This window comes from Gastrolobium bilobum, unplaced genomic scaffold, assembly GCF_033153095.1.
Source record: "Gastrolobium bilobum isolate Gb01-03AN ecotype WA unplaced genomic scaffold, APGP_CSIRO_Gbil_v1 utg3588, whole genome shotgun sequence".
In the NCBI taxonomy this organism is placed as follows: Eukaryota; Viridiplantae; Streptophyta; class Magnoliopsida; order Fabales; family Fabaceae; genus Gastrolobium; species Gastrolobium bilobum.
Genome location: NW_026899729.1, coordinates 482,359 through 496,551, shown reverse-complemented (window position 1 = coordinate 496,551; position 14,193 = coordinate 482,359). Strand labels below are relative to the sequence as shown.

The window sequence follows — 14,193 nt, the reverse complement described above, 5'->3', positions numbered from 1 at the left end:
CAATTTCATAAATAAAATTTAGAAAATATTACTTTCATATTATATTAGAGAAATATTCTCTCATATACTTATAAATCAAAAGTGGAGTTTATTTTATATTTTTTTTCAACCTCATATATTTTTAAAATGATCCTAACCCTTTTATATATGGGATTTGTTTTTCTCATGTTGCATAAGAAAATAAACACTTCCTACACCCACTTATTTTTTGTTTTTTGTTTTTTTTAATAAGTGAGTTCCACATTTGATGTATCTATGACATGAGATTAAAATTCTCCTATAACATAAGATTTATTTTTCCCTTTTATATACCCTATATTTAATTAATCAAATCAATTTAAGTAGTCACGTGATTAGGCATCTTTACTTATCACATGCGAGTCTCACTCACTCCTCACCTACCCATCTGGTCCAAACTGATAAAATTGTAAATAGCTTGTAAAATTACACCTTTCTCAGGTGAAAAAGCCCAGAAGGGCTAGAAGAGCGTTAGTTAGCATCACCTCGTTGGGTGAAGAAGAGAAGGTGAGAGAGATGGCGAATCAGGGTGCCAAGAAACGCAAGGAAGAGAACGCTCGTCACATGTCTAGGCTCCGTTATATCATCATCGCTTGCAACGTACTCTTCCTTTACACTCTCGCTCTCTTTAATTCTATATTTTTTTTCTAGGGTTCTTGTCGGAACCAATTAGGATTTGGCATGAGATGATGAGCCTTCATATTCTTGCTCCTTATATTAATTTACTAGTGTATTGATTGTTGATGACCTAATTCATTGGTTTTATTTTGAACAGGTTATTTATGTATTAGTAAGGATGTTGATCTTCCATTCAACGTTCACCTGGAAGCACTGGATTGGCCTGATTGTGACTTCTCTAGCATATCTTTTTCCCTATCAACAACTTGCTAAGATGGCAACCCCTAGTTACGCCGAAGATGGTGAACTTTTAGATGGTGGGTTTGATATGACTACAGGTGGAGTTTGTGGGTATGTCTTTGTCTCCTCTTGTTCATGTATTGTGTCATTTGAATATGCCAGCAGCGTTATTATTCCTCGGACAAGCAACATTATCACCTTCTATTGTCAATTTCAGCTCACACTTACCCGAGTTTCAAATTCTTCATTTTTCCGTGATAAATTATAGCTAAAGATGGGGTAATTGATCGAAATCTATTCAATCGCTGTCTATAATCAACATGTGCGACTTTGTTTGAAAAATTAGTTTTTTCTGTGGCAATGGTTCTGCAATTTGATCTTTCACAGTTTTTGCTATTGATGTTTTTTTTACGCATAATTGGTATACAGTACTAATTCTTCAAAATATTTGAAGCTCTTGAAATACATAACCTACTATACGAATGATATTTTTCTTCAGTAAAATGAAAGTAAACCAGAATTAGCAATTTCTTCCATCATTTAAACGGTTGTCAAACTTGATCGTTGAACAAAAGGTGTATGTGTCTTTATTGTTGCAGATTGAGTGTTTTCCCCTGGGTAAACCTAGACTTTTTAATAGTCAGTTGATCTCATAGATCTGGGGAAGTTATCATTCCCTCCCAATTCTTTAGACTTCCAGTCAACAATAGTCCTTGACCCTCTTATCTTGAACCAAGCTATATTGAAAACTAAAGTTCAGCTATCCCAAATTTATTTTGCTACCATCTACTAATTGTGTGATATATAATCTTAACTTACTGTCAGTTATCTTTTGCAGCTATTTACATGATGTTATCTACATAACATGCTTTGTGCAAGTCATGTCCATCATCTCTGGAAAATTCTGGTACATATATCTTGTGGTAAGATCCATATTTGTTCGTGTGTAAGCTTTTGGTTGGTTTTATTGGCACAAAAATGTGGCATACTTTTAGAATGTAGGACTGTAACTCTTCAAGGCTATAGTCAACACCTGCACTGAAGCCACTTCAAAGAATGCAGTCTTGGCTTCATGAAAGGAGTTTTATTATCTGCCAGCCTTGGCTGTTTGTGTTTGCCATCATGTTCTGTAGTTAGACAAATTTACCAAGGGAGGAGTACTGTCCAAGAGAGAGAGAGAGAGAGTACGTTACTTATAAGTGCATGTTGCGGGGTGGGGTGGGGGTGTGTTTGCCATCGTATTCTGTAGTTAGACAAAGGTTCATTTACCATATGGAGGAGTACTATGTGAGAGTTGAGTTGAGTTGAGTTAAAAGATAGTGTGCTTTTGCTATAAAAAAATAAAAATAGTGTGCTTTATCATTTAATTCCTAGTGACTGTTGTTACAAAGGCATAGTAGTTTGTCCCTTTATGGATTATATTAGGTGTTCCCGTACAAATCAATTGTGGTTGGGAACTGCTAGAATTATGACTATATATATATATATATTTGCTGTTAGAAGTTACAATTTAATCAATATGTGAAGGTTTTTGACATAAAAAATAGTAAAACCATTCAAGCATTAAAAAAGAGAATACAACAACCTTCAGATTAAGTCAGTGACTAAATACCTCCTTTTCGACCCTTGCCAGATACCAGCTTTTGGAGCTTACCAATCCTTTGGCTTTATTAAAGGATTTTTGCCACAAGGTTCAGAGGTATGGTCACATTATTGATTAGTTTTCACTTTCAGACCACAAAAAGGACCACAATAACTACAATTTTGTATGCCTTTTGTGAATCAGGAATCACCTGAAGATGAAAAGACCCGCAGGAAGAGGGAAAAGATGGAGAAGAAGGCATCCAGACCTAAGTTTGCTAAGACAAGAACTAGATAGGTTGTTGAAGTGTACACCCATTTAGATAATATAACCCAAATTATCAAGATTCATAGAGGTTGTCCTGTAACTTAATTACGAATACCAGTTGCATTTTGGTCTTAGTTTTGTTGTCATGTATAACAAATTAATTTCCTTTTTTATGTCCCACCATTTACGAAAAGAGACAGGGAAACAAGAACATCTATGCTTTTTGAAAAGTTTTTGGAAAAGCTAACCTCTATGGGATACTGGAATTAAGGATTGTCAAGTTCAGAAAGATGCATCATGTTTATCAAATGACCTGAAAACATTTTTATGGATGAAAGACGGGGAATTGCGTAAATTGAGTTTAACCTTGGTGTTGGAAATCTCGCATTGGTGTTAAAATTGATCATTGTGAAAGATGGCTGGTATATAGAAGGCTCATATGGCATTTTACGCCCTATTTACTAATTGAATGGTGCACCCTAAAAAGCATAAGGATCAGGTTAAGAAGAAGAAATTTTTTATTTTATTTATTCTTTTGTTAATACTACTAGTTGTCCTTACGCGTTATAGTTGTTGAGTTAATTCCCATTTAGGCGTCACCATTTAGGCACATTTTGTGATTAGAATAAGAAAATTTAGTTAACGCAATTGGACGTAATTGCGTTTAGCTAGGATCAGATTGAGTATGCATTGTACAAATGTTCTCCTCTGTTCTAGAATTCTAATCGGAAAAAAGGTATAATAAAATTCTCATTTTAAAATGCCAAGGAACGCATAATTGAGGAAACATAAAACCAAAATAATAATAATTTAAAGACAGACTTCAAAGACTAAAATTGCTAAACCTGAAAACAGGACACAAGAAATAGAGTTGGCACTAATGTGGTTATTTATACTCACCCATCAAGAAGTTCACAGTCAATCCTCTGAAAGTGCAGCCGCATCCCATTCAAGTCATAACCCACGTTATAATTCTGTTGAGCCAACATTCCAATAGAAGAAAAGCTTTCATAGTCATCGCCAAAATAGTTTCCTGGAAGCACAGCCATGCAAAATTCATTATCAGAGGTCTGGATAAACATACTTGTTTCGTCCAACTCCAAAACAGCACCCTCAGCAAAATGGAATGTTACCACCGGAAAGCCACTTAGATCTCGGCTTGCCACACCACTATAGCACAATGTATAGCTGTTGTGCTTATTTTGGGTCAAAACCCCCTGAAGGAGGTTCTCAACTTCAAAGCTGAGAACTTCAAATCCATATCTTGTAAGCCATGTGTGGTCTGCTACAGAGTCAATTAGTACTCCACTGTTATTATCTCTTGTTGATCTTTCAAATACAATTGGATCAATATCAAGCTTTCGCCCGCCTATACTTAAACCTTCAAGATTAACGTAATATAAACCATTGATTACATTCAAAGTTGTTGAGTCACCTTGCATACTTGCTTTATCCCCCAATACCAAATGGTTATACTTATAATTGGTATTTCTTAAATTGCCAATACAATAGGAGAATTTCTTACCAAAGCTAGGTACCAAAGAAAAACTTCCACTGCCAAGTCCAAACACCCCATTGATTCCTTGGTAAGGGTAACCACTGGATGATAGGCTAAACCTACGACCGCAGCCAAATATCAAACTAGTAGGCACCCTTACTAAGCTGTCATCTGGGGTCTCTAAAGTTAATTGTTCCCTGGCATAGATCCCTTCTGATGAGCCACTCCCAACATACTCTGCATTGTATGGGCATTGACCATTCACATCACATTTGCTGCATTCACTGCATGTCAAGTTAGCATAAGTGGAGGATTTTGAAGGATCAAATATTGGAACAGATTCCTGGGAACAAAATGTGCAGGGGAGACACTTAACCCATGTGAGGCTACTGCCAGTGTCCATGACTGCAAGTTGTGGAACAGGTGGTTCACCTATTGAGAAATTCATTAAGAACACAACATTTCTGGGGCTAGGAACAAGAGTGGATGTATAGTCATTATTAGAAACTTGCTTTATCTTTTTATGCAAGTAATGATCCCAAATGGGGTCTTCTGAATTGTAGGGAGATAATACAGATTCGTAATGTATGAGTTTAATCACTAGGCTTAGAGATGCAGTGGTGGCGAAGGTAAAATGGAATATGAAAGCCAACGAAACAAGTATAGAAAGAGATATTGTTGCCATGATTACAATTTCTTTAGCAAGTTCCAAATCCTTTATGGAGAAATTCGCCTGCCTTGACTAGTGAGTAGTGACTATTACCTTATGATTCCTTACGTAAAAACACCTTTTTTATGAGATGAAATCCAATCCAGGTTTAGAATGCATGAAATGGTATTAATGCTGTTATTGAACTATTTTCACATGACTCGAAAGGTTAGTTACAGAATTCCTTTTACATGATTTAAAAAAATAAAAAAACAAGAAGAAGAAAAATCTTTCAGCCGAAGCCCTCAAATCCTCTAATGCTTTAAAGAGATGTGAAGCGACTATGTGAACTATTTAATTTTTTAGAATGTTGAGATTATAGTTGTCTAATTTGGGTTGGAGATTCCCTTGATTAGAAGGCTTAGCAGTTAGATTGCAGGGACACAGTCAAATTAAAAAACAAAAACACAGAAATTTAAAAAAAAAAAATGTAAAAAAAAAAAAATACTTCATATAAAAAATGTAATTTATTATATAACTATAATAATAGTTTAGTATCATGTTGGATTGGATATAGATTAAAAAATTACGAGATAAGAGACAAAAGCCTCTATCCTGTAAGTGATAAGGTTATTTACCTTGTTCCGTAATAATTTCACTCTTGTCAAAACTCTACACCTACAAATAATTCCTTCTATAAATAAATGGTTAATTTTTTCAGATACACTTTCTGAAATCTGAACTCCCTACTCTCTTAACTATGCACACATATCATGTTTTCGGCTATATGTCATTACTTGTACATGGTGTTACTGCTTATGACGTTTCTTTTATAGAGTATACTGATCCAAGATACAAATACTAACCTCCAATTAGACATTTCTGATCCACCCGGATGGATCAAAACTCAACAAGTCAGTTTCCATTTTCTTATTTCTTACTTTGGTCTAGGTCTTACTAGGAAGATCTCCAATTATTGTATTGTCCCTATTAGGATTATTTTTTTTAATTCTTCTTTTTGTAAAAAAAAAAACCTCCAATGAGTGAGTGTAAATACGAGCGTAAATATGAGTTCAGATTTTACTTCATACTTAATGAGTCACTTTAGACTCTACCATCTCAGTCCATCTCAACTTGGAAGGAGATGGGAGAAGCTTTTCTCATGAAATTCTTCCCTCCAACCAAAGTTTGTGATCTAAGGGATAACATTATCGAGGGAATGTTGAGGAAATGCCTCACTCCACCCACGGACTGCCCAACTGGGCACTCCTGCAAATCTTTTACCGAGGTTTAAGTGGACAAGGATGGACTAATATCGATTCAGCAGCTGGTGGTGCTATTTTACTGAAAACATACACTGAAGCTTTTAATATTCTAGAAAGAATCAGTGTTAATAGTTGCCAATGTCCCGTCAATATGAATATCACTTTAGACTCTGCTTGTTTTTTCAATTTGTTTAGAAATGAATTTAAACTTTTTTAAATGAGTTTGAATACTGAATTGAGACACTAAATTTCCATTGTCATTTCTTAATTAATGATTGAGATACACTTTTTTTTTTAGAAATTTAAATTAGGTGAAAATATGTCCCTTGCAATGGTAGGAAAAATTAGCAACCTCAATAAGAATATACAGTGGGATTAACTATTGCCTATCAAAGAGGAAAACTTTAATATTGAACCCAAGCCATGAGTAATGATTGGCGGATAGGTTTTACCAAGTGCGCCAACCCTCATGAGGACGGAGATACCCCTATGATCAAGCTTTAACATTTTTGCATCATTCGAGTATTGTTAACTGGCATTTAACATTCTTTCTTATTTTATCTTTTTATGAACTTTCTTGCATTTCAAGTATGGTAAAAGATTAATGCTACTTCATATTCATAACGACAAAAGACTAGATTATTACTAAAACTTTAAAGTAAAAACGTTTTCGTGCCTTAATGCTTTATTAACTTAAAAGGGTTGTTAACACAGTCACAAAGACCAAGAGAACAGAAAAAAATCCCAAAAAGGCAAAAACAATCCAATATTATTATCAACCTTAATAATGGATAACAATTGAAGAGAAAAATATCACAAAGAGAAACCCTTAATAATGAATATCATGGCAACAGTTTGACTTTCGTAACATCGCATGTTTATATATATAACAAGTTTTATTACTGCAGTTCCAAATTCTTTATATACAGAACTTGCCTAAAACATGTAGTGTGAATAATTACAATTTTTTTAGGATGACCAAAATAGTCAGGGTGTTAAATACTAATTTGGGTTCGCCGTGAAATTAATCCATGCAATAAACTAATATAACCAATAATTTACTTACAATTAACCACGGATTTGAATGAAAAAGGCTAGTTATCAGTAAGTAAATTATTGGTTTAATGAGTTTATCATACGATTAAATTTCTTCCAAGACCCAAATTAGGACCTGTAGGATAGGTAAAAATAAATAAATTCATATATTGTTATCATATATACATATCTATAGGGAATTTCGGATCATTATTTCCTCCAAATAACACATTCATGTTAGCAGCAGTAATAGCTCTGGAAGTTTCTCTAACTAACACTTTCACGTTGGCAGCACTGTTAGCTCTGAAAGCTTCTCGAAGTGTAGCATGCAATTCCTCCAGCTTTGCAGCAGTAATAGATGGGGCACTAAAAACTACTATTTTTCCACTCATGGGGCCTTATCCGTGGTCACAGTCAAAAGATTGAACTCACGCCCTAAAGCCCAAGAGAATTCATTCTGGGCATCAATGCTCAAATTGTATTCCTGGAAGTAGCCGTTATAAGTTATTACGGACATATTGACCCTGTAAAATTGAAAAACATAAACTCTTAGCAGACAAAGAGATATCAGAAATTTATTGAAACATGGGAAGGACATGAGTTATGAAGATTGAAAATGTACTTTTTATTAAGTAAAACTAAAACTAAATGCTAAATATACAATCCACCAAGCAAAAAAACATTGATTTGCATAGTCAACCAAAGCCTCACGCTGAAGGTGACAAGGAACCTTTACAATGTTACGACTACACTTTGGACCTGATATCAACAGTCGAGGAGATTCCAAAATTTGAAAATTAGCAATACGAAAGAATCTCGGGAAGCGAAGCTACCTATAGTACAATTAATAATGTTCACCATATCGCCTCCCACATTTATTAATCCCTCAACATGCATTACCACATCTGTCTTGGTCGTTAAATTGATTGTCAGTGTGCTGGACAATGGTAGAATTGCAAAAATGCATGCATATATAATCAAACAAGAAAACAATTTCCTTCTTCATATTCAATAATGTAAAGGCCCAGGAGGTCATATAAAGCGTTGCAGTAAACCATAGTTCCACATGAAACAGAAGCCTATACATTCAAGAGGCAAATGAAGCTACGGATTATAAGAAATCAGTTTAAAAGCTACACCATATATGCAGGATCTCTGGTTAATCACTTGGCAGATCCTCAAGATAAGAAGACAATAGCCAATACCAAACAATGAGTGAATGGGGGAGACAGGGACATTAAATAAAGATATTGCCAGGTGGACTGTCAATGACCAAGACCACCAGATCAATAATGAGGGACTCACCTACAAGCTAGAAGTTCAGATGATGAGGTGTCAGTGACATTTTCAACCTTGTGAATTACTGCATAGCTGTATAACAATAGATTTCACAAAATAAGTTTAAATACACAAATACTCATTCTAACTACAGTACAATCTGAAATACTTGTTTGGCAGAAACAATAAATCTCTAAAAAGGTGTAGCAAAATTCCAGATTACGGAAAATAAGGACCATACGAGATAGTTCCCAGGCTTAAAAAGGCAAGGAGTCATGAATCTAGCTACTTAACATCAAAATACTTCACCTTTTGACCCCTGCAGGAATGGCATTATGAAGTACGTGATGATCAGCAGGATCCAGTACATCACTTACAGCATCAGGAAGTATTGATCCAAGAAAACCATTTGATCTCTTGCTCCTGCTAAAGTCATCAAATATGCATCAAATAACATCCCAAATTCATTTCAGAGGAGGAAAATTAATTATAAAAAAAAGGATCAGAAAGAAAATTTTGAAAGAGCAAAGTAAACTTTTCCAAATTATATGGAAAACTAAAATCAGCTACACAAAAGGAAAGGATGTACACATTTGATCATGCAGTGACTAATATGGCATCTGCATCTTCCTTTCAGTATACAAATGAAAGATTCAATTCAGAGTGAACTTTCTTATGTTCCCATTATATGTCACCTAATAGTATTTAGAAGATCAAGACATTAAAGTTTTTATTATTTGGCTTCTCGAGCTGTTTGCAAGTCCATTTGAGCGGTGACCAAGCCAAACATAGTAGTTAAAGGTTTGCTTTGAACTTAAATCAGGCTAGCTCAACCTTTAGTGATCTAAAGCAACCCAAACCAATGTGACATGTTGACTTGTGTACATGAATAAAGTAATTAAATAGATAGGAAAGAGGAGGAGAATATTTTAAATTGCAATTGTCACCTTGGATGTGAAGCAAATCCAAGAGTGAAAAGATGAATAGAACCAGAAGAACTTGAGGCTGCAAGAATATCTGGAAGCTGCTTTGATGGTCCAAACGACAGAGAAAATATAGTAGATGGATATGTCCCCCTTCGAAAGCTATATGACTGCTGAAAAAACAGTTGTCAGATTCTACACGTGAAGTCGAATTGTAACAGATATAATATTAAAAGCATCCAAAAATGCTACAAAAAATATAATATATCATGAATATTACTCATGTATGAATTAATTTGATGGAAAACAATGGTAAACGAAAAAAAGGAGCAGAACATTACAGGAAAATATTTGGTCCCATGGTTCAATTTCCATGTTAGAGACTTTGTGGATTTACCTTCTATAACCAGGTTAGAAAAATACTGCAACTAGTCTGTGTATATGCTAGATATTTTAGTGTTCACTAAAAAACATACGTCATCAGATGGACACATGTCTTATTCTTTGAGATTCTCATTCAGAATTTACATTAAGGAAAGGAAGATTCTTATTGGAGCAAAAGATCAGTCAAAACATCATCAGGTTCCATATATTACCAAAATAAATACTAATGTATTATAAATTGACTATAAGTAAGAAGACATCCTCGGCAAAACAAAATCTGGGGCAGTGAATCATATGAAAACCAATATTAGGAAAAATTGGACCAGAAGTAGGAAACATTCATCCAGTGAACAGACAGCCTTAACTGAGCATAAGATGAGAAAACACCAAGAGGATTTGACAGTATACTTACATAACATAAAACATACAACTGCTCTTATCTTGAAGAGTCATCCAACAAAGGAGACAATCAGACAAAGAATGATGAAGATGAGTAATACTGCAACATATGCAATGGATAGGAGGATATCTCTCCAGGACACATAATCATTTTGGGGGACCCCACCAGTTATATACGAGCATTCACACACTTGACCCAACATCTTTGGGAGTGGACTCTCAAGGTCGATACTATCCGTAAAGGGCCTCTAAGTGTGTTTTGATAGGACTTAAATTTAAAGGGACCTGCCAGAGGATTGTACCATTACCTGATCCATGGCAATTTTGTAACCAAAATCATATTGTTTGCAGCTTCAAGGAGAGAAAATACTGAAAGATACAAGAAATAATGGCTAATACCATTAATACCCTTATCAATATTTAAAAACATGAATTTTATTCATCACCTTTGTTGCATCTGACACCAAATGGACTCTGATTATGGTTCCTTGCTCAGATGCCGTAGCTACATACATTCCATTAGAAGAAAGGACCATTGCAGCCAGTGGTGAACGATGAGCCTCAATCTGTAATTCAGGTTCAATAATAATGTACACGAGTATAAGAAAAAGATATAAAAAGGGATATTAGTCCATATATAGTACTAAGAGAGAAAAAAAGGTAAACATATCCGTGCAAAGAAAATATTACTGCCAGGAGGTAAAATCATGAAAAAAGTCAACTGCTGATTCACACTTATATCAAATCTTATTCCTACTTCACTCCCCAAACAAGGAAAACTCATAATGCCTCAAGTATGCATTTTAAGGCATACAGTCCATGTAACTGAGTAATATATTAATTCTTGAAATTCCAAAAAAGAATAAAGATTTTTTCTATTCAAATAAACAAGAAATAATGAATCAAGAAGGCAGTTAAGAATATGGATTTATAATAACAATTCAAAAATATGAAGATTAATATTGTTAGTTTTCATCACCTCACTAGTTTCTGGCTACAAGGCAGTGAAGGCACAACAGAAAAAAACTCACAAATATTATAGTAACAAAGTGATTCCATTTTATCATACAATGCAACTCAGAAAGGAAAATTTTGGGCATAACCTCACAGTGTAAATGACGATCCATGACATTATACAACAATACAGATCCTTTGGTAGTGCTAGCAGGAAGAGCCATGTAGCAAGAATCCAAGCATGGGGAAAAAGCACAAAGTCCTGTGGGGAAAATTGTCTTAGAAAAGTATATGCATACTATAGCAGTCAGTTTGGTATAATAAGATGTTTAATTCACCATACTTGCAATAATCCAATTGAGTATAGCATAATAACATAACAATTGCAACTTATTAAATAAATAACAAGTCAAAACCTTTCTGAGAAAATTACTAATATATAAATTAATAAATGAATTAGATTCACTGATTAATTATATTGTTCCACTAGATGACTTCGTTCTTGACTGCCCATCTGTGACTTCAAATAGAGTGTAATTTCATATAACACAATGGTAGGACTAGGAGCATGAGATGAATGCATCTGAGTGAGATGGATGCCATAGCTAGGCATAAATCATTGGCTGTTTCTTTTTAGTTCTAAAACATGAAGATCATGTTCTGACCAAAATTATGGTTACTCCTTTAACAATAAGGTATAATAATCACTATGTCAAAAATAAATAGACATGTAATAATGTAATGTGGTTGCATCACTAAAAACTCATGAGCATTGTGTTTCCAACATAGGAATATATAATGTGGATCGTGAAAAAATGTCCATGCTTTCATATTTTACCCCAGGAAATGCTAAACATAAATTTAATTGAAGAAACCAGATAGAAATATTAGGTTATTATCTCCAAGAGAGAAAAAGAGAGAGATGTACTAATCCAAAAATCAAAATGATAGGTGCTGGTATATCATTTGGAGAGGGGTGGGGTTATACATTTAAGAATCATAAATTTATGAAATCACATCAAGTACTACGAGGAAAAACAATGATTATCACAAAATCACCTGATTGAATGAAATCTTATCACATATTCATTCCAGTCTCACCTTTAATATTTGGCACTGTGTCAATAGTGTCCAAGATTGTGAGACTATTTAATTCATATATATATGCTTTGTCTTGTAAAATGACAATGAGCCTGCATTAGAGAGAAACAGAGATAGATGGGATTATTCTTAATGGTCAAAGAATTATGCTAATTGAGTCATTGAACTAGATTCTAAACTGAGAAAAATTGTAAATAAGGAGACTAAAAATTTATAGGAAACTTGGCTAAATCAAAAAATTGTAGACTAGCATGTATTTTACAAGTCCACTTGTCCAATATAATATGTAAAATAATCCGACCATATGAGTCTGCTACACTGTAAACACATACAAACACACAAGAGGGAAAATAAATTTAGTAAAACATTCTTGGGTCACCTGAATGATCTACAAAAACATCTTTGAACTAGAAAAAACCCATCGACAAGTCTCAAATTTTCTCCTTAGTCCTTCCTACTTCATATATTTTTTTCTAATAGAAGAAATTCCAAAGCAAAGAGTAACCTCACAAAGTAGCCCCCTCAATTCATATTGAGGAAAAAAAAATAACCATTAGTTTGTACACAGCTACTACGGTGAAATACATAATTACAAAAATACGCAAAAAGAAGCATTTGGCAGTGTAATACTAAGTATTGGGAAAACAGCATGATGCCCTAATCAATATATTCATAAATAATCAGAGTTCAAGCAATCAATAGTCATTGAAAAACCACCCCAAACCAAGCTTCACATATGTTTCATGACCATTTGATGCCCACGTCATACTACAATGTTAAAAAAACAACATTGTCCGATGTTGTTTAACATAGCCTAAACCGAGTAAATAACGAGTTCATACAGAAAAAAAAAAAAAAAAAAAACTCCGGATCCTGCTTTGACCTTTCTCTATTCATGCGAACGGCAAGTATTGAAGTTAGAAAGTTCAATTCTCTAAGAGCAGCTCCAGTAGTTGTATTGAATAAACAGAGACGACGAGGAGACAAAGAAGGCTGTATCAATAAATAAAAACAATACACAATCAGAGAGAAACCCCAATGCCAAGTCACAGTCACACAAAGTAGAAAACTTGCGTAGTACCTGATCACCAGCCCCAACGATAGCAAGAAGACTTGAGGTAAACAGCATCTCAACAATAACGAAAGCTCCAACAGCTACACGAAAAAGTAATTATAAATAAATAAAAAATGATGATTATAATGATGATGATGGAATTGAATTTACCTCTTTCGTAGCAGAGCCTTCCTGTATTGGTATCGAATATTCTGAAACCATCCCTGGTGCCAACGGCGAAGCAACTGCAATAACGGGAAGAAAAAAAAAAGGAATATCAGTGAATTTGATTTAGAATTTGACATGAAAACAATTAAGGTGAATGGTTAAATAAAAGAATTGAAAGATAGGGAAAGAAATGCATGCGTGAAAATGAATTGACCTATGGTCCTGGTTGAAAGAAGCGCAAAGGATAGGGGACGAAGATGAGTTGTTGGCCATAATAATTGAGGTTGCTCCTCCGCTTGACTAGTTAGTTTCATGAGGTTCCGTAACTCTGGAAGGAAGTCTACATGATAAGGGGGCAATCACCTTGGAATTAAGACGCTAACGCTATCGATATCTTATACAGGGGTCGCAATTTGGGTTGACCCGCCCTCCTGACACCAACCCGTCAAAAACGGGGCAGGTTGATTAGCAAGAAATATTGGTTGTAAAAATGAACCCATTCTGTTTTATGGCGGGTTGACGGGTCAACCCATCAACTCGCCAATTAAAAAAAATTAATTAAAATTCAAAAATTAATTATATTTTATGAATTTTTTTAATATTATTTTATTTTATTTCACACTTCTCTATATTTTTTTTAGTCTAAATCTTAAATGTATACTAATATTTGTCAAACATTCTTTAGGAATTTATAAATAGATAACATTTGTCATAAATAAAATTGTTATTCTTTATTTTTTCTAGAAAGTACTAAGATAAA

General features: G+C 34.3%; 3 protein-coding genes across 5 annotated transcripts; 1 reads left to right on the top strand and 2 right to left on the bottom strand.

Annotated features, from left to right (window-relative positions):
- The first annotated feature begins 424 nt into the window (after positions 1–424).
- LOC133293011 (uncharacterized) lies at positions 425–2,962 on the top strand. The gene is made up of 5 exons (XM_061491523.1): positions 425–618; positions 794–987; positions 1,715–1,799; positions 2,510–2,575; positions 2,663–2,962. The coding sequence occupies exons 1-5, from the start codon at positions 535–537 to the stop codon at positions 2,753–2,755; spliced, it is 522 nt and encodes a 173-aa protein (XP_061347507.1). The 5' UTR covers positions 425–534; the 3' UTR covers positions 2,756–2,962.
- Positions 2,963–3,621: 659 nt separating this feature from the next.
- Positions 3,622–4,908, bottom strand: LOC133293041 (aspartic proteinase CDR1). Its single transcript, XM_061491556.1, has one exon. It carries the CDS (start codon positions 4,906–4,908, stop codon positions 3,622–3,624), a length of 1,287 nt encoding a protein of 428 aa, XP_061347540.1.
- A 2,509-nt stretch (positions 4,909–7,417) lies between these two features.
- On the bottom strand, positions 7,418–13,787 carry LOC133292983 (autophagy-related protein 18b). Of its 3 annotated transcripts, none has more exons than XM_061491486.1 (11): positions 13,648–13,787; positions 13,437–13,510; positions 13,293–13,366; positions 13,095–13,204; positions 12,212–12,303; positions 11,260–11,372; positions 10,603–10,722; positions 9,398–9,546; positions 8,760–8,876; positions 8,478–8,543; positions 7,418–7,696 (listed from the first exon to the last, which is right to left on the bottom strand). In XM_061491486.1, the coding sequence occupies exons 1-11, from the start codon at positions 13,704–13,706 to the stop codon at positions 7,561–7,563; spliced, it is 1,110 nt and encodes a 369-aa protein (XP_061347470.1). In that variant the 5' UTR covers positions 13,707–13,787; the 3' UTR covers positions 7,418–7,560. The 3 variants fall into 3 exon arrangements, with proteins under 3 accessions (XP_061347470.1, XP_061347471.1, XP_061347472.1); XM_061491487.1 differs by having other exon boundaries at positions 8,760–8,873; XM_061491488.1 differs by having other exon boundaries at positions 8,760–8,873; positions 9,398–9,543.
- Positions 13,788–14,193: the final 406 nt, after the last annotated feature.

Coding starts and splice junctions, on each gene's coding strand:
- LOC133293041 (XM_061491556.1), bottom strand. CDS start 4,908: ATGGCAACAATATCTCTTTCTATACTTGTTTCGTTGGCTTTCATATTC.
- LOC133293011 (XM_061491523.1), top strand. CDS start 535: ATGGCGAATCAGGGTGCCAAGAAACGCAAGGAAGAGAACGCTCGTCAC. Junction 988..1,714: donor ACTACAGGTGGAGTTTGTGG/GTATGTCTTTGT, acceptor TATCTTTTGCAG/CTATTTACATGATGTTATCT. Junction 2,576..2,662: donor TTTTGCCACAAGGTTCAGAG/GTATGGTCACAT, acceptor TTTGTGAATCAG/GAATCACCTGAAGATGAAAA.
- LOC133292983 (XM_061491486.1), bottom strand. CDS start 13,706: ATGGCCAACAACTCATCTTCGTCCCCTATCCTTTGCGCTTCTTTCAAC. Junction 13,367..13,436: donor AAGGCTCTGCTACGAAAGAG/GTAAATTCAATT, acceptor TTTTTCGTGTAG/CTGTTGGAGCTTTCGTTATT. Junction 13,205..13,292: donor TCGTTGGGGCTGGTGATCAG/GTACTACGCAAG, acceptor TTATTGATACAG/CCTTCTTTGTCTCCTCGTCG.